Genomic DNA, 18,418 nt, shown 5'->3' with positions numbered 1-18,418 from the left:
ACTGTTCCCTACTTTCCTTGTTAATCACCAGCACTATCAGTGACTCCTTTCCATTTTCCTCCATCCTGTAAGACTTCTAAAGGATAGTTTTGCTCTCTAGACTCTTGGGCTTATCAAGTACAAAAACTCAGGATGCTCCAAGGACCATATTATACAAAGATTGGAACTTAAGCCAGTGGAATCCTCAATTGAACTATGTCAATATCCAGTGTCCTCTGCCTCACTCCCTTAAAGCACTGACTGTTGTTCCACCAAGTAGACTGTTTACATATCAAGGGCCCCATGTCCCCAGAGGATTGCTTCTGTTGAAAGAAAACCAGAAGTCAAGGACTTGCTTGTTAGTGGCCCATTTCCTTTGTGGCCACTAATTGGGACATTTGCTATAGCATATTACAAAATATAAGTAGTCCAGCCATCTGAAGTAGCAGATACAATAGAGTGATAATTATTTTTTCCAATCTCACTTCAAATATCTCCCCCAAGCATTGGGTAGCTGGCTTACCTCAGCGAAATAAGCTGTTTCTGTAGAAAAAAGAAAGGCAATGTAGTGTGAAGTTGGCTCTTTGAGATTTCTTTTAATGCAACCATTAAATTTAGGTTTTTGTGTAAACATTAGATGTGGCAAGTACAGGTCAGGTGGATGTAACCAGTATCATTCTATGGTTCTACAGAGGCTTTGTGATTGGCCCTGAAACTGGGGGTTACATGGGGGTGCCTAAGTGAGGGCAGTGAGCATCATAAGTATGCCTAGCTGCCAATGGAGAAAGTCAACCAGGACTGTTTAGCTCACCTCCGTCTCTATGCACAGGTTCATGTGCCTGGCCTTGTACAAAGCCAGCTGGACTATGCAGATTCAGTGTCCCAGACCTTTGCTATTTCACTTCCCACTAAATTTATGCAAATATATTTTATAAGATGTACCAATCACGTAGTTCCAAAAAGAAATCTTACTTTATAAAAGTGTTAATAATATAGAATAGTTCCAGAGCCTTGATACCAAAGGTCCCTAAAGCTACAGAAATACCCCAAACAGACCTTAATTAAGTGACACAGTGTGCAAAAGATTTCATACATATAGCTGGGTTTTATGAAGGCATGTTTGAAAATAAGTTTTGTCTTGTAAGCTATAATTTTCTGGCGATGGCTTCCCTTGGCCTCTGCTCCTTATTGTGTGGTCTGTTTTTCTCTTTGATCTTTACTTTAGGTTCTTTGAAAAAATAAATTGCAGTGACATTTAACAAATTGGTCCAATATATTTCAGCCTATACTTGTTCTTGTGCATTCTACTAAAGTACTCACTCCTTTTAAAATTTAATGAGTGTTTTATTTGAGTTTACCATCTTGCTCTCAAAAAAGGCAATGCCAAACACAGACTCCCAAGGCAATTGCTGGTGTGCATGTTTGCACACCACACTTGACAACAACTTTGAACATCTCCAGCCTGAGTGGACAAGAGCTCTTGTTCCTTCTCTTGGATTGGCGAATTGCTTCTCTTGACTTCATGATGAAAAGGAAGAGTGATTCATTATTAACTTCAGGCCGCAGCCTCATACATTTTCTTCTTTCTCCCTAACTAATCACCATCATTACCAATTATGCTCCAGAAAACAAACTGTAATGCCATACAGGCTGGCTGTATGTATAACAAAGCAAGGTATGCCTTAGAGATGCTACCGTCAAAAAGGCATTAAAAGGTGAAGCATCAGAAATAAGAACTGTGTCTCCACTTTACCTCTGAAGAACTTATTTGGAAGGAGTTGGAAGATGAGTAGTATAATCTACTTTTAAGGGAACTTAATACTAAAATTAAGGGAACATTTCCCTGAGTATAAATTCACGAGTCGGCTTGCACGTTGGCTTTATTGAAGAATGGTGATGCTGCAGGCTTGTGGAGCAGAGCCAGGAAGAATGTTTGCACTTGCTCCAGCATGCTGTTCAAAATGGCAGCTCTCTGTACCAGGAAGTGCCTCTGGGCACATCATATACTGCAGTGCTCTGAGTCGGGGGTGAACTCACTTGACCTTCAACCAGGATCATCTCTGTGTGGCTGATGAGGTCATATAGGTTCAGAGGAGTTAAGTGACTTGCCCTCGTGCCACAGTCAGAGGTGATAAAAGACAGAGATAGGAGTTTATTTAAAGGAAAAAGAGAGATACTAGTTCCACCTTGCTTTGCCCTCATTAAACTGTTCCCCACGTCATTACTTAGCAGTCGTGATAAATAATATGGCAGGAAGAATAATTTGTAGGTTGACATCTTTGATTTGTACCAGGAAACATTTGTCTTCAACTCTATTTACAGTGAGGACATTCTCTTGGGTATAATTGTTAAGGAATGGTCTCTCATAAAATTTCAGGAATTTGTCGTCTTAATAGTTTCCTGTGTGTATGTGTTTTTTTTTCTCCTGCTACCATAGCTCAAAGTAGCCTCTCCTGTGTGTGCACATTGACATCCATGGGCCACACTATGGCTTGACATTTACCATATATGGGTCACGCTGTGGCTTGATCCGTGTCAGTGAGTTTGACACAAAGAGTACCTAAGGGTGTGATTCACCAACACACCTTTGGGGAGTTTTTGTTTTGCTTTCCTTAAGAAAAAATAAATTATCCTGGGTACAAAGTGACAAGAAGTGTCGCTAGCTCTACATCTAGCTGTTCACCAATGAAAAGCCAGTGTTCAGCAGACAAAAATTTGGGGGAGGCAGTGAGTTTTATTCAGCGGCAGGCATCCTGGGAAGATAGAAAGGCTGCTGTCTTCAAACTTCATCATGGGGAACTTGGGTGTCCAAAGAGTGTTTGTTTGTTTCAGAGAATGAAAAAGGAAGGAGACAACGAGCAAGAAGGCAAGAATACCCTAAAGTCTTCCTTGTTAAGACCATATATGTCCCTTTTGTTTGTGCTTCTGTCAACTCAACCTCCTGGGGCTTGTCCCTGTAATTCCCTAAGCAAACATCACCTTTCTGCAAAGTCAACCTCACAGCAATGGACAGGCTTTGTATCAGCTGATAAGTGGCTTAAAGAATAAGGACAGTGTCCTGAGCTGACATACTTCTGAAGCTCACCATGTTATTGGGTTTATAAATTTACAGAAAGATTCTTCAGCAGTTAGCACCGTAATAACTTGGGTGTGGCTTCTCTTTAGAAGGGGAGACACAGAGAGGGCAAGCAACCTTGCATTGGCAGAGGGAAGTCTGCCCACAAGGGAATGGCCACCTTTCCAGGGCTTCATACCTCCATTCTGGGTTTTCCACAAGAGCAATGCACCTACTTTCCTATTTCTAATTTCTGCATAAGAACTATCTTGAGGGGGCTGGAAAGATGGCTCAGCAGTTAAGAGCACTGGCTGCTCTTCCAGAGGTCATGAGTTCAACTCCCAGCAACCACATGGTGGCTCATAACCATCTATAGTGTGATCTGATGTCCTCTTCTGGAATGCAGGTGTACATGCAGAAAGAGCACTGTATACATAATAATAAATAAACAAATCTTTAAAAATAATAAAAGAACTATCTTGAGCCTGTGGCTCACATTCCTGTGACTATGATCCAGTCTTTTACGTCCAGTGTTGAGTTTCCCTTATGGTTTAAGTACCTTCCTGGATCTTGCAGTGGAATTATCCTGAACAAACTCTTTGCATGTCATCTCTGTCTCTCTCCATGACACGATATTCTTTCAAGGCTTTGGTTTGACTTCTTCATGCTCATGACCACTTCATTGCAGTGCATTGCCTGACCTTACTCTATGTGAGTGAGTACTCAGTTCTCTTAAGGGGGCTGGACACTGGGACTTTGGCCAGGCTCCAGGGAGTATTTGGGCAACACAAATTGAACTTGCCTGGGTTTTATTTTGTGGGGGAGGCACAAGTGTAGGAGGGTGGACCTGCAAGGGGTGGGAAACAGTGTGATCAGGGTGCACTGTGTAAAATTCCAAAATATTTAATAAAAAACATTGTGTTGGGGAGAAAAATAGAAGCTGTGACTGCAAATTCTGGTGAAGTGGTTAGAACTATAGTGCCGTGGAGAGGCAGGAATGTTGCAGGTCATGCGGGAGGCTAATAACTTTACCTTAGGGTAGCTTCTGCCATGGAACAGCCAGTCCTTTCCAACCTCTGTGTCAGAACTAATCCTGTGACTATCTAATGGAAGAGAGGCAGTTACAGAAAATGGAGGAAATTTTTCCATAGGCCTGAGATGCTATTTGATGACATTCTTAGCTTTGGGTTGGAACAAATTAGTGGTTTGGTCTACCTGCCTCTCTGATGTATCTACCAAGGTATTTTAAACTTGCCTCCTTTTAGGACTTTCTTTGTTCTGTGAAACTGTGAAACTGTTTCCATATTGAACTATGGAATTTAGGGTAACCTAAATCTGTGTTCCCGGGCCATGGTCACTTAAAATGGCTCCAGAATAAACTACCTCTTATTTTCTTTAAGATGTGAGATGTGTTTTGTGCGTGTGTGTGCGTGCGTGCATGTGTGTCAATGTCCATAAAATCTCTTAGCACTCTCTATCTCATTGTATTGTTTACCCAAGCCATGACTCCTCTCTGTCCTACCTGATGGTCTGCTCACGGCTCTTCCCAACTCGACCCAGATGAGATGGATCCATCTTACTCTTAACCTTTTTGGTGTTTTTCCATTGCCTGTTATAAAGCCCCATGCCTGACACTTGGTGCTGGCTGGCCACAGTCTTCAATCAACAAACCTGTGCTGTCTTTGTTCCCATGGGATCTGCTGTCCCAGTCTGTGGAGGGGTCCGCAAAGCAAAGGCTTTTTGAGAAACAACTTACTTATCTTAGCTATACTGGGGATAAAGAGCTAAAGCTGTAAAATTCTTTGAGAAGACAACTATCTGTCACTCTAGGACTAGATAAAACTTTCTAACTAATGTGGGAGATGAAAGGATAAGCAGACAATGGCTGCCGTTGCACTGTTTTCTTATCCTGAGAACAGCCTGCCTGGCCTCTTGCTCTGCATGCCACAGCCTTCTCTCTTGTTAGGATTTTTTACTAGACAGCTTTGACTCCTTCAGCTTTTCTGACGTGGTGTAACAAAGCTTACGTGACTAGAGCTCCCAGCTAATTTGGGACTATCTGTAGGCAGACACTCTGTCTTAGACACAAAGACAGATATAAAAAGCTGGCCAGTGTGGCATCTCCTCGTATGCCAGTGATGGCACATGGTTGGTGAAGCTGTCCCCGACAGCTCACTGGCAGCAACAGAGATCGCTGGCAGGAGGGAATACTAGCCAGCCATGTGTAGACTGGTGATGAAATTCCAGGCCAATAAGAGATGGCGTCTCAAAACAAAATGTGGTTGGTGACTAATAATGACACTGGAGGTTTCCTGTGACTTCCACATGCATGGAAACACACATGAACATGTGTGCTCACACATATATGCATATTTGCCACAGTGCTAGACACATCTCTACCTTGTACATGACAGACCACTCAGACCAGTGGTTAGAGATGTGGTCGATTCTGATATGGACTTTCTGAATGCTGTATTAGTAATTTTAGTTTTAATAAAATATTAAAAAAGGTGCTTTTAACACACTTAGGTGTCTTTCCCTTTTAATAATTTAATTTTTTCAGTGATTAATTTTTGTATTGTGTGTCTGTGATGCGCATCTTCCCCGAGTCTTCTCCTACTTTGTTTGAGGCAAGGTCTCTCTTGTGTCTGCTGCTGTGTTGTGTACTCCACATTAGCTGGCCTCACGCCTCAGGGCAATTCTGTGTCTACTTCTCATATATTCTCTTCTGTTAGTTCTTTACTGACAACTGTGAGCACCAAGTTAAGAGCATTTGCTTTAGGAGCTGGGGTATGACTCTGTGGTAGAGCACGTATGTGAGGCCTGGGTTCATTCCCCACCACTGCCCAAAAAGTTTGTGTTTAGTCAGGCCAGCCTAAATCGCATGGCATTGGAAGGACTGACTTGGGATTTCTCTGTGCGCTTGGCCTCTCAGCGCTTCCAGGCCCATCGCAGGCCTGCTTTTGCTGTGGGATTTTCTTTTTGTGCTTTTGGTCTCTTTTAAAATGTATCGATAAAGAGTTATCTCACTAAAGGTGTTTGGAGGAAGAGATAAAAAAGATGGGCTTTGTGAGCTTCTGCCTGTGGGGTTATTTCAATCACCTCTAAGAAAGGAGCGTACTGTATGCCTGCCTGAAAATGCCACAATGAAATCCTCCCCTTCGTGGAATCCACATAAGCTAGTAAAAAAAAAAAAAAAAAAAAAAAGATGTGATGCTGGCAGAGAAACTACTTGCCATGCAAGCACAAGCGCCAGAGATTGGATCCCTAGCACCCAGGTAAACGGTTGGTAGGTGTGGTGACTTCCTTTAAACCTACCACTTAGAGAGTAGAGGCTTGGGTCCCCTGGGGAAGCAAGCTAGCTAGGCTGGCTGGTGAGCAAGCTGTTGTTTAATTAAGAGTGCCTGCCTCAACGAATATTTGGAGAGAAACTGAGCAATGCTCTTGACGTTAGCCTTGGGCCTACATGTGTACATACGTATACACAGATCATGACAAAAAAGAAAAGGAAAGAGTAAATGTTTGAGGTGATGGAATATGTTAATTAATCTGATTTGATCACAGGTGGTATGAATAGGTATTGAAAGATCACATTGTGCCCCACAAATTCGATGATGTAAAAATAACAAAATTTAAAGACATAATTAAAGAAGGGAGGGGTCATAAAACAAATAAGCCATGCTTACACATCGTAACTTGCTCATAAATTTTCCTGTATGTGGTTGTGAAACCTCACAAGGAGGTAAATAAAGGCAAGAAATTGTATTTGATTTCCCACTTGGCATTACAGGAAACCTGCAGTCTCACCAGTAGGGGGTTTTAAAATTTGACTCAGGAACAAGACTTTTGAGCTATGTTATGTTTTAACTAATCCCCATTGCAATGCCTTAATTATTTAATTAATGGATTAATTAATTCATTTGCATTTTTTCTCCCTCAGAAATTAACACATATGTGAATGCTAGATGCCCTGTGAGCTTATTGATTCCCCTGGTGACCTGGAGAAGACCGACCCAGAGGGGTGACCTTTGAGAATCAACTCTTTCACCTTGCTGTTGGCCCAGCCCTTTGCATCTTGGTCCACGATGGAGACACTCTCCCAGGATTCCCTGCTGGAATGTCAGATCTGTTTTAATTATTACAGCCCCAGACGAAGGCCCAAGTTGCTGGACTGCAAGCACACCTGCTGCTCGGTGTGCCTTCAGCAGATGAGGACCAGCCAGAAGGACGTAAGGTGCCCCTGGTGCCGTGGCATCACCAAGTTGCCCCCAGGCTTCTCTGTATCACAGCTACCCGATGACCCTGAGGTCCTGGCAGTCATCGCCATACCACACACTTCCGAGCACACCCCAGTCTTCATCAAACTTCCAAGCAATGGGTGCTACATGCTGCCATTGCCCATCTCTAAGGAGCGCACACTCTTGCCAGGAGACATGGGCTGCCGCCTGCTACCAGGTAGCCAGCAGAAGTCTCTCACCGTGGTGACCATCCCTGCAGAACAGCAGCCTCTGCAGGGTGGAGCTCCCCAGGAGGCCGTGGAGGAGGAGCCTGACAGGCGAGGCGTGGTGAAGAGTTCCACGTGGTCTGGCGTGTGCACCGTCATCCTGGTAGCCTGTGTTCTGGTCTTCCTCCTCGGTATCGTGCTGCACAACATGTCCTGCATCTCTAAGCGCTTTACTGTGATCTCCTGCGGCTGAAGCTTGTCACGGCGATGCCTCTTGTGGGTGCCAACTTAGGGGGCGAGCAGGTGTTGGTGATGGGATCCCTGTGGTGAGATGGGGGGTGACACTGACCATTGGGTGCCAGCGCTGGCCTGCGAGTGGCCACTTGATTCACCTGAAGACAAGGGCAGAGGGTGAGGTCTCAGCAAGATCCCAGGAGAACTGTTCGGAGACGGTGAAGGCTGTGAAGATGTTTGCATGCTTCCTCATAGTTGTGTATTCAATGGGCTGTAATTTATGATTTTCCAAAATCATGTTCCCAAGTTAGACTTTTCTACTTAGACATGAAACTGTACATGTGGGTGCAATGAGCTCTCTAGATACAGTAGATGGTAGGTTAAAAACAGATGCTGTGTATGCAAGTAGAGTTAAACCTCAAATCCGTGTTTAAAAAAAAATAAAAAAATAGTGAAGACAGAATGGTGTGTGTGTGAGTGTGTGTGTGTGTGTGTGTGTGTGTGTGTGTGTGTGTGTGTGTGTGTTACTGAACCCTGGTCTTCATGAACTTTTTATACATTTTGAATGGCAACCAAATCAAATTAATCCAAACAGACCTTTGGCTGTTGAGGAAACTATTTGACCATGTGTCTCTGGTGTATTGCATTTGTCGTGTTCCTTCATTTCTCTTCCTTTGTGACTAGAGCTTGCTCTGTGCTTGTGAAGCTGAGAGCCGACCAGGAGAGTGATGGACCGGGAAATAATGGGAAATGCCTAATTCCCAGGAAACCTACATGCCAATTTTTCTCAAGCCATCTCACAAAAGAATAAGAATTTTAAATGTAAATATCGTGAATCTAGCTATGTGTGTGACTTGATTTACCTCAGGTTTTTGAATTTTTCCTGAAGAATCCTGAGAGTAAGACTTTGTGGATATTGCATACGCCAGGAGTCTGAAACACCAGCCCGTTGGTCAGTTTCTGGATCGTTCCCTTCAAGAATCCGCCGCCACACACGTCACCTCTCCCACTCACCCGCCGCTCTGCTGCGTGTAGAGATCCCATGCCAGTAAGACATGGATAGAGAATGTCAGAAGAACTTGTTCTTTTCCCTCAGCTTGGAGGGTTCTCTGTGAAAGTCACAAGGGTTGCTAGTTACTGGCACACCTAGATCGGCATTTTGATAGACAGTCCTTGAGGACTTTTTTTTTTTGAGATATAACCCCCGTTAAGACTTAACTCGTTTAGAATTTTGATTTCATCTTGTTGGACACACAAGAAATATTTTGTATTTCAAAATGTTTTACTGACAAAAATGGCATGGCAAACAAAAATCGCATGTTCTCTATGTAAGTGGGCCAGTTTCTCATGACTGGTCAACTATTTTCAAATGTGAATTTGTGAAGAAAAATCTGCTAGGCTGAAAGGATCAGTCCCTGTCCCTGGCTGTGTGTGCATTCAGAAACAGCTGTGAGCTCTGCAGTCCTCTTTGCAGAACTAGAAGCTAGTGATGTTTGTCAGGGAGTCCACTCCAATATATTATTCCTTGCTGTTCTGTTGAATCCCTGCAGAGCTGGGGAGGATGGGAAAGGCAGTGGAGGGCAAGCACTGGTGGGCGGGTGGGCGGGCTCTAAAAAGCAAGGTCAGAAACAGCCATATAAGGTGGAGGCAGTGTTTTTGCATGGGAATCTTCATCTTCAGCAACAAAACAGATGTGTACTAAAGTGATGGCATCGCTGTGAAATAGAACAAAAGAGTAATAGCTAGAATACAAAAGCTAACAATTGGCATGAAAATCCAACATCAAATTATGAGCTCTGGTTTTTAAAATCTTTCAAATTGGTAAGACCTTTAGAAAAAAATGTATTTGAGAGCTCAAACTAGAAATTAGGTTAAAATACCATTTTATCGTGTAAGCTATTGGGCATTAATACAACAAATAATCTAGGATTTATTTGGTATTAACAATGTAGGTATCATATTAGCTGAAAAATGTCCTCTATTATGTAACATAATATACTGTTGGGTTAGCATCAATTTCTCAAACTCCCAGGCTGCTAGAATGCATGCCTGACCTAATTTCTATTTCTCTTAGAGGGGCAAACACACATAGACAGAAATGTTGCATTAAGGATGCTATGTTTCCAATGGACATTACTCTTGCAATTTTAAGCCAGGCCATATTTAAATTAATTTGTGAGAGATATCTGCATACCTTTCTATATAGTAGAAAATGACTGATCCTATAGTGCAGTGTGTGATAGAGTTCTAGGTCTTTAGGAAGCTATTTATAGACACTAATGTATGTGTTGATATGGTGTCCTGTGTTTTTTATTTCCAAGCTGTATAGTAAAAATGTCCACAGAACTTTTGCTTAACAACTGTCCATGCTAGGGCTGCAATTAAGCAAAATCGATTTGCTTCCTGATAGACCCTTGACCTTACAGCCTGACAGTGACAGCCGAAGTCAGTCTTTGTATGTGTGCTCGATCTAAGAAACCTTACTTAAAGCTGTTGAGATGGATTCTCCCTATGGTGTGTGTGTGTGTGTGTGTGTGTGTGTGTGTGTGTGTGTGTGTGTCTGTATTTGTTAGAGAGGGGGAAGGGAGGCCTGCTGATTTCTGTATACTCGATGTTTCAGCTTCTCCTGGAATTTACCCACAACACTAAAATCCTATCTACCCCATGTGACACAAACAGCCAGGGTGTAGAGTCACATGCTAGTGGCAGGCGCAGAAGTTATAACATAAAGGAGCCTCTAGTGGCTTCATCTTGTAGGTGAGCTCTTGGGAGTGGGTGGAGAAGGGTGTGCAAGCTGTAATTCTGTAGATAGAGGTCAATTCTATGTACTGATGTGTTGTTATCTTTCCTTGTCGGGCTATGATCCTTTAATATCCTTTTCTATGTCAGCTATTGCTTCAAAGATGAATTTCTTCTTAAGTGGTTTCCTTTCTGGGAAGCAAAGGAGGGTTGACTTAGGGATGAATATAGCTATTGAAAGAAAACTTTCAAACCATATGATTTGAATATTTAGAAATGTAAAACATTGGCCTGGTCCCTGCCCCCCATACGTCAAGGATGATGAGTGTGGTGTAAATAGTAACCCATAAGAAGCATGAATTTCCTCCTTATTAATGATCTTGACATGTGCAAGAGAATGCTTACTGTGTTACGTAGAGCCGGGTATGCCACTTCATATGTTGTCTTTAGAAAATTTTGTATAACGACTTGGGACATGAGTTGTAATGACAAAGACAAACTGGTTCTGAGGTTCACTCACATCTTATTATCAGGAAGATTTAAGGCACATTTTAAAAAAGAAATATAATTAAATTTCACCCTCTGCATGACTCACAGAGTGGGTCCATTGGCGTGTCAACTGTGTGTTAGTTTATCTCTTGGGATTTTCTAGGTCAGTGCTGCTTGATAGAACTTTTGTGATTGATGGAAATTGCTGTGTAATCTGTGCTCTGTAATCTGTGTCTCCTGGCCACGTGGCTGTTAGCCAAGTAAGTGGGATGACTGAAGTGGCTTTTAAGTATTATTTAATTTTAAGTTAAATATTCCTATATGACTTGTGACCACACTGGCCATAATGACATCAAGAAGCTCACAATGAATGCTAAGAGAGAGTTTGTAGACGAGTAACAATTTGCCAAAAGAAATTCCTTTCTAGGCTTAAAGAAGTTTCTGAGCTTCGGGGGAAGGGGTGTTAACAAAATCTCATCCGCTGTCCTTTGGGGTTATTTCTTAGATACTTTGGACCAAGGAACGAGCAGTGAGGCTTATAGATAGCTTTATAAGCCCGTTTTCTGGGACCATTAGCTGCATGTGAATCTATTGTCTAAAGCTCATAGCTAGACAGTAGCTGTAAAATTTTTGACTTGCAAGCTATGCATGACCTGTGCTGTGAAACTGTGTTTAGGGTCTTGTGGCCAAAAAAGAGTCAGTGTTACAGAAAATCAAATAAATAACAGTCTGGTGAAACTCCCATTCACTTTTGCTCTCTTTCCCCGACTTCATCACTGCATCCGTGAGGTGGGAAATCCACGAGCAAGCATGCTTTGTGGTGTTCAGGGTGTTGCTGTTTGCCCTTGAAGTTGGCCAGCTTGTCATTGTATTTGGCGTGGGCATATGTGGGTGTATTTTTTTTTTGGATGCCAAGCTAAAATGGAGGCCCTATTTTTAGAGTGAGATGTGACATTGTTTTAGTGTCTCTCTTCTTAGATTTAGTTATCGTTAAAAGATTTGAAACTTTGCACAAAGGCACTTTTTACATTTCTTTTTATAGTTTAAAACAAACAAACAAATGACCCAATGGAATTTAGGAACTGAAAGGTTATTACAACTACTCTGTAGAATTTACTTTTAGGTGAGTAAAAGGAAGCAGAGAATTCAGCTTGAGATATGTTTTCATATAAAACTCAGATTGTAGTTGATAGTCTGGCGTTCATTCCAGCTTAGATTTTGATTTAAAGTGATCTCGTTCCTTCATTTGAAAATCTGTGTGGTGTCAAAATTGCTTATCCTGTCTCTTCATAGCTCCCCCATTATAATGGAAATCAAGAGTGTTTGCAGACTTGGGCTGAGTTTTCAGTGCTGCAGCCATTCAGCAGAGAACAGCTCTTTGCGGCCTATCTTTAACATGCATCTGCCTGTTGTCCAAATGGTGTTTTCTTAAGGCTTTTGGAAGTTAGGAGGCCCAAGGTTACTTATACCTTATGGGTGATACCCAAACAACTGCAGCTCCTCTTTCCTTAAGAATGATGCTATGGACCAGAGAACGTTCAGTACCCACAGCAGATGTCCAAATCACACCCTGGACGTAAACAGAGAAGTTGCTGCTTGACATTTCCAACACCTACAATGTGATCCTCATCCAGACAGGATGCTAGGCAACAATGAAACATTCAAGAGAATTTACTCATGGTGTCTATTTGAGGGAGTTAGTTGCTGGATCTTTCTAAACCTGAAACTCTTGAAAAATAAGTGGAAATTCAAGCCATTTTTTCTGACTCAATTGACTTACTATGACACACACACACACACACACACACACACACGCATGTACATGCATGCATACATTTTACCTGTAATTGGAGTTAAAGGATAAAAGATTATCAACACTATTTTCTCATTCATGGATCACAAAGTACAGAATTTACATCTTAATTTTTAAGCAGCTGCTACGAGCTCCTTGTACCATGTCAAACCAACTACCTTGGGAAGTGTCTTAAACTCTTAAGACTTCTCCATGTGTAAAGAGGTGGATAATCCATGTAACACCATTGGAAAGGCATTGATCACTGAGGCACCGAGCAGATGGGGCATTTGATTTCTGACTACTAAGTAGCTTTTCCCTTCTTCTCTTTTGGTTCCTGTTATGTGTCAAGATTGTAAAGCACTATCCCTGAACTCCCCCAGTGGAATCAGTTTCTCTGTGCACATCCCTTGTCTTGCTTGCTCTGGCTCATGGTCTTTGAGTTTTCCCTATTCACTGCCTGGGGTATCCCCATGTGTGGATCTCACACTGCTGTGGTGCTTGAAAATGCTTATCTCATTCTCTGGAGTTTAATCTAAGGATGGTTTTTTTTTATACTATTCACATTATGTTGTTCGGGACAATCAGTTATTAGAGCGGAGTACTGAGGGGCCCCCTGAGAGCTCCAACAGAGGGCTTCTCCTTTGTTCTTTACAGAGTTTGTCCTGTATTGTTCCTGTTTTCCCATCACTGTTCTGAATGCAACTCTAGATGAAGGGCCGCAGCCTCCAGGACCGTCTCCTATAATCTCCCTGACCAATGAGTTACTGTGTTATTCTAACAGGAGCTTTCAGTCCTTAATTCAACATTTGCGACTTGAGAATCTAATAGTAAGTGGTTGGGTGTATTGGTGGCAAGGAAATGTGGAGTAGAAAGAAAAAGAAACAGATGTGACAAATATATACTTCGGGGGGACAAATTGATACCTATGTTATCTCTGAATAGTAAGAGAGGGCAGCAGCAGCTGTCTTATACTGTTCTGGCTGGGTGGGTTCACACAGCCCAGTGCTGAGGAGCCCCACCTGAGGGAATGGGCTCTGGACAATTACATAGATATGTCCAGAAAAGGAAAAACGATCTTTAAAAGAGAGGAAAATTTGTAATGGAATCATGATTTCAAAAGAAAACTTGGCATTATATGCCAGCCATGGTAGAAGCCAGTTGAAGATAGCGACACCTGTGATGACCATCAAGTCCAATCATTCTATCAAGGACCACCAAATTCAGTTCAGGATGCTTAACTTGAAGATAAAAGGGAAAGTGCTTGGCTGATGAGGAGGTACCCAAGGGGTTCTTCTCTTTCCTGTCACCCGCTGATGCTCTTGGATTATCAGGGCTCTAGAAAATTCCAGAGCCTGCTATGGAATTGGCCCTGGAGTGAGTCCAAGTGAACCCTGGTACTCTCTTTGCTGTGAAAATTTCTAATTCAATTAGTATGTTGTGACTTGAGTCCTGCTATTAAAAAAATAAGTTGAAGGATCTTATGGTTATGTTCTGGCTGCTGCCATTTATTATATTTATGTATTCCTGCACTTGTTTGTGTGCCCTCTCTTGATGATGGGTGTGGAAGTTGCTGTCAGATTGGGGAAGTTGGCCACAAACTCCAAGCGTGACACAGATCTACCACCGTCGTGCTCCCTTCCATTCGTAAAGCTTCACGTGGATAACAAACTGCAGTCAAGTGGTGAGATTAGTGCTGTTCTGGGTCTGTGAGTCCCGTTCCTGACAAGTTTCATTTATAATCATGGAGACTATTTATTTGGGGAGTTTTTCTTTGAAGGGGCCAAATTGCCCTACTGATGAATGAGCTGCGGGCAGTGTAGAAATTTAGGTCCAAATGTTGCCAAATACTGACTTCATAGGGGATATCAAGCTGCTGTTTATTAATCTGAATGTCTTAAAAAAAGCATTCCTGCTTGCTCTCTCTGTAATAGATGGTGTCTTAGCCAGTCTCGAGTTTTTCCAATGAACCCAATTTTAATACATGGTATTTTTGTATGCCAAACTGTTGTCTTGTCCTTTGTATATGTGGTAATGTTCATTTTACGACTACTGTTAAAACACATTTGCTATGATTAAAATTTAAAATGATTTCAAGTAGACTCATGCATTGTAGCTTTTTTTTTCTCCCTATCCCACAAAAGAAAAGTGTGCCTGGGACTTTTTATCATTTTGGAAATTTTTAGTAGATAGGTCTTAAAGCAATAAAGAGCTCCTAAGTCAAGGGTTTTAAGTAGAGGTGACTTTCAAGTGACTTGAGAAGCCCAAGAATGGATTTGCAAAGAGGAAGCTCGATCCCAAATCTGGCTGTGAGTCTCAGCATCAGCTTTGGGCATAGAAGGAGCTCAAAAGCAGAACAACAGAGCCAACAAATCTGGGCCCAGGGAGACCTGCAGAGTCTGATGCACCAACCAAGGACCATGCATGCTGAGGACCTAAAACCTTTGGTCAGATGTAGTAGACAGCACAGTCTCCTTGTGAATCTCATAATATGGGGAATAGGGGCTGCCTCTGGTCCTCACTCATTGATCAATTCTCCCTGGTGGAGCAGCCTTGCCAGGTCACAGGATGCAGGCACTCCGGATGAGACTTGATAGGCTGGGGTCAGATGGTAGGGGAGGAGGGCTCCTCCTCTCTGAGGACTAGGGGAAGGAGCAGAGGGGGAAAGAGAAAAGAGGGTAGGCCTGGAAGGATCTGGGGGAGGGAGCTGCAATTGGCATGGAAAGTGAATAAACTAAAAATAAACAAATACAAATTTTTAAAAAAAGGTGAAGCTCAAATCTTGAGTTCTGCAGCTTGAGTTCTCATGGCCTGCGGTGCCTTCGGTCCTTACTGCTTAGAAACAGTTGAAACACAACAGTTGAGGCTCTGGGAGAACTGACACTGGGCTGTATATGGAGTACCTTCCCGAGGCCCCTCTTGACTCTGGCTTGGAAAGAAGGTTCAGAGGAATGCTTTTGGTGATGTCAGTGCTGCTTGCAGAGCACTTCCCGGTGCAAAGTGTCTTGTCCTCCCATCTCTGGTCACATTCAGGAAATGCAACTCCTTTTAGCAGACAGTCTCACCCTAATTAGGGTGTTATCAGTGATCTGATTTGCATGGATGCCAGTAAGAGCATGCTTTGTATCTGGCAGCTTTTAGATTCATCCTCATAGTTTGAGAAGATGTGCCGATGACTCAGTACTGTGTTTGGTTCCCAACATCAAGCTCTACATTAGGAAGTGTAGGTTTTGAAGGCATGGAATTTATTTTGCTTCTTTTACAAACTCCTGGTGTGACCGTCCCTTGTCAGCGTGGAAGTTTGGGGCAGCCATCTCCTTTGCTAGTATCACCTGTTCAGACTTGAACTTTACTATCAGCCAGAGAGCTCAGCAAATCCCTTGACTCCTTCTGGGCTTGGCTCCCCTTGCCTGTGCTGGGAAAGATGATGCCTTTGTTTGTAGAGTGATGGAGGTAAGGTGGAGCAGGGGTGCTCATCCAAAGCCCTCTAGGTGCCTCTTTCATGGCGATATTGCCATACACCATCTCGTCGGGTGACACAGCTGGCTGCTTTAGACTGTCTCTGAGTGTGGCAGGGAGTCTGTTTCTATTAGTTTCGGACAGAGAGGATAACAGTAGACCAATGGAAGAATTCCACACAAGTCTGGCATGGTGAGCTTGTGCTTTGATTGGGATTACTCGTAGGTGCATTGGAGGCTCCATCACAGAAACAGAGACCCCCTTTAACATTTTATCCTTGGGAAGGGGAGAAGTCCCCAAGCCGTCCCCATCACGTTAGCATGCACAACATTGTGAGAGTCTTCTGCCAGTAACCACAGCCACTGTCACATTGAAACTGCAAAGGACAGAGGGCTGGAAGAAGGAGGAGGTGACTGTCAGTGTCAGGGTCCTCATCGTTCTATTCTGTCTCTGCAAAGGAAGACGTTTGAGTACTCAAGGTCTGGAGGAATGAATATTATGACGTCCACATTTACTCATGCCACCTTCATCCTCAGTCTTCACACACACACACACACACACACACACACACACACACACACACACGCAATCTTAGGGAAGATTTTCCAAAAATGCAGGCCTGGCTGCAATGCATCGGTTTTTTCACACTTCTTTGTGTTTGCTGCTGGTGTCTGGAGGAGCAGCCCCTCTTTGATGCACATAGGACAGTTCAGGCCTTTGCACAGTTAGGTGAGGGGAGACCCATGTGCAGTAACGTAGTACAGTGCTAGGCTGTGTAAGGTCAGCTGAGGGGAAGTCCCCTTTGGTGTCCACAGAGCAGTGCTAAGCTTGCATGGCCAGGTGAGCGAAGCCAGCGCCTCTAGGATTAAGGCTGAGCCTCTGCTTTTCTTTTTATAGGTCTGAAAACTTTTGTGCAATTCTACTTGACCCAGAAAACAGTACAGCTATAATTGGAATCAGCTTCTCGCCTCCAACTGACTGATTCCCCTCACCTCTGTCTTCACACTATTGTATGTGATTATTTGTTTCTGTCATTTTTAGTTGAAAGAGTGACTATCTTAATGTGTGACCTGTGCATTTGTGTGCATGTTTGTGTTATGTGTGCCATGTTGGTTTTGTGTATGTGTGTGTGTGTGTGCATGTTTCTGTGTGCATGTTTGTGGTATGTGTGCAATGGTGTGTGTATGTGATACACGTTTATGCCTTTGTGATGTTTATGTTTGTGGTTGTGCATGTTTGTGCACATGTGCATGTTTGTGGTATGTGTGTGCATATTTATGTCATTTGTGTCGTGTGTGTATTGTGCACATACAGGTATATATACACACTCATGAGCATTTCATAGGCTCTTATCACTAATTTTTAAAGGCTAATAGGGTAAAACTCTTTAAAGATCTCATAGTAGAGGAAAACAATTTTATTTGTGTATGAAGATTATGTATACAGATCATGGGCACAGGTAGGGCAATCTTCTTCCTTCTTTTCCCACTGACCACCAGGGTCCAGGGGTTCCTGGATCTGGTTTACTCAGGATGGAAACCATCCCTTTACACGAAGAGAGAGAAAGTGTTCATGACCTTCATGCAGTACAAGTCAAGGCTGAGGCTCTGTAACAAGGGAGAAATTGATGAGGAGAACGTAACAGATGCATTTTAACACTGCTTTTCCCTGACATGGGAGGCTGGGCATGTGGCTCAGTGGTAGAGTATGCAGCCACCATGTGCACGTCTCTGGATTCGTGCCCCAGAATGCACACACATTAGCACACAAACCAGACACACGCATTCACATACACATTTGCATGAGCACACACCACACTGCACACACACACACACACACACACACACACACATACACCATGAACACATACAGGGGAAACTGTTGTACGAAAAATCCTGTGGGATAGTGACTGAGAACAAAGGGATATGAGGAGCTGGGGTAGTAAACTGCAGGGAATCCGGAATTCCTGTTTGTCCAGATCTGTCTTTGAGTCCCTGTACATGGACATTTTTTTCCCATCAGGGACAGGAAGGACACCTGTCACAAAACAGTCTGCAGAGTAGAATGGAGAGAGGTCAAAGTTACCTTCTCGGGTTTCTTGCCTACTTCAAGCGTAGAAGGGTTGGGGTCCTGCTCTGTGTTGGATGGGAACATCAGAGAGCCTGACTGCCCTTCTCCCTCCATTTTCTTGGCTTCCTTTACCTTGGAACCAGCAGGAGGCCAGGGC

At 43.1% G+C, this 18,418-nt stretch overlaps 1 protein-coding gene across 13 annotated transcripts in view; it reads left to right on the top strand.

Moving 5' to 3' along the window:
- RNF152 (ring finger protein 152) overlaps positions 1-14,834 on the top strand; it is a 77,335-nt gene extending 62,501 nt beyond the window's left edge. For 12 of the 13 annotated variants that reach the window (XM_084785407.1, XM_084785396.1, XM_084785406.1 and 9 more), the window contains one exon: positions 6,975-14,834. In XM_084785407.1, coding sequence (XP_084641533.1) covers positions 7,120-7,731 — 612 coding nt within the window. In that variant the 5' untranslated portion in view covers positions 6,975-7,119 and the 3' untranslated portion in view covers positions 7,732-14,834. Of the gene's footprint in view, positions 1-6,090; positions 6,313-6,974 lie in introns of those variants that run through there. The other variant, XM_084785402.1, reaches the window with a different exon arrangement.
- The last annotated feature ends 3,584 nt before the right edge of the window (positions 14,835-18,418 follow it).

The sequence above is a fragment of the Acomys minous genome, assembly GCF_964271855.1.
Source record: "Acomys minous genome assembly, chromosome: 1".
Classification (NCBI taxonomy): domain Eukaryota; kingdom Metazoa; phylum Chordata; class Mammalia; order Rodentia; family Muridae; genus Acomys; species Acomys minous.
Note: the sequence above shows the minus strand (reverse complement) of the source record. Positions and strands in the feature narration are given on the sequence as shown.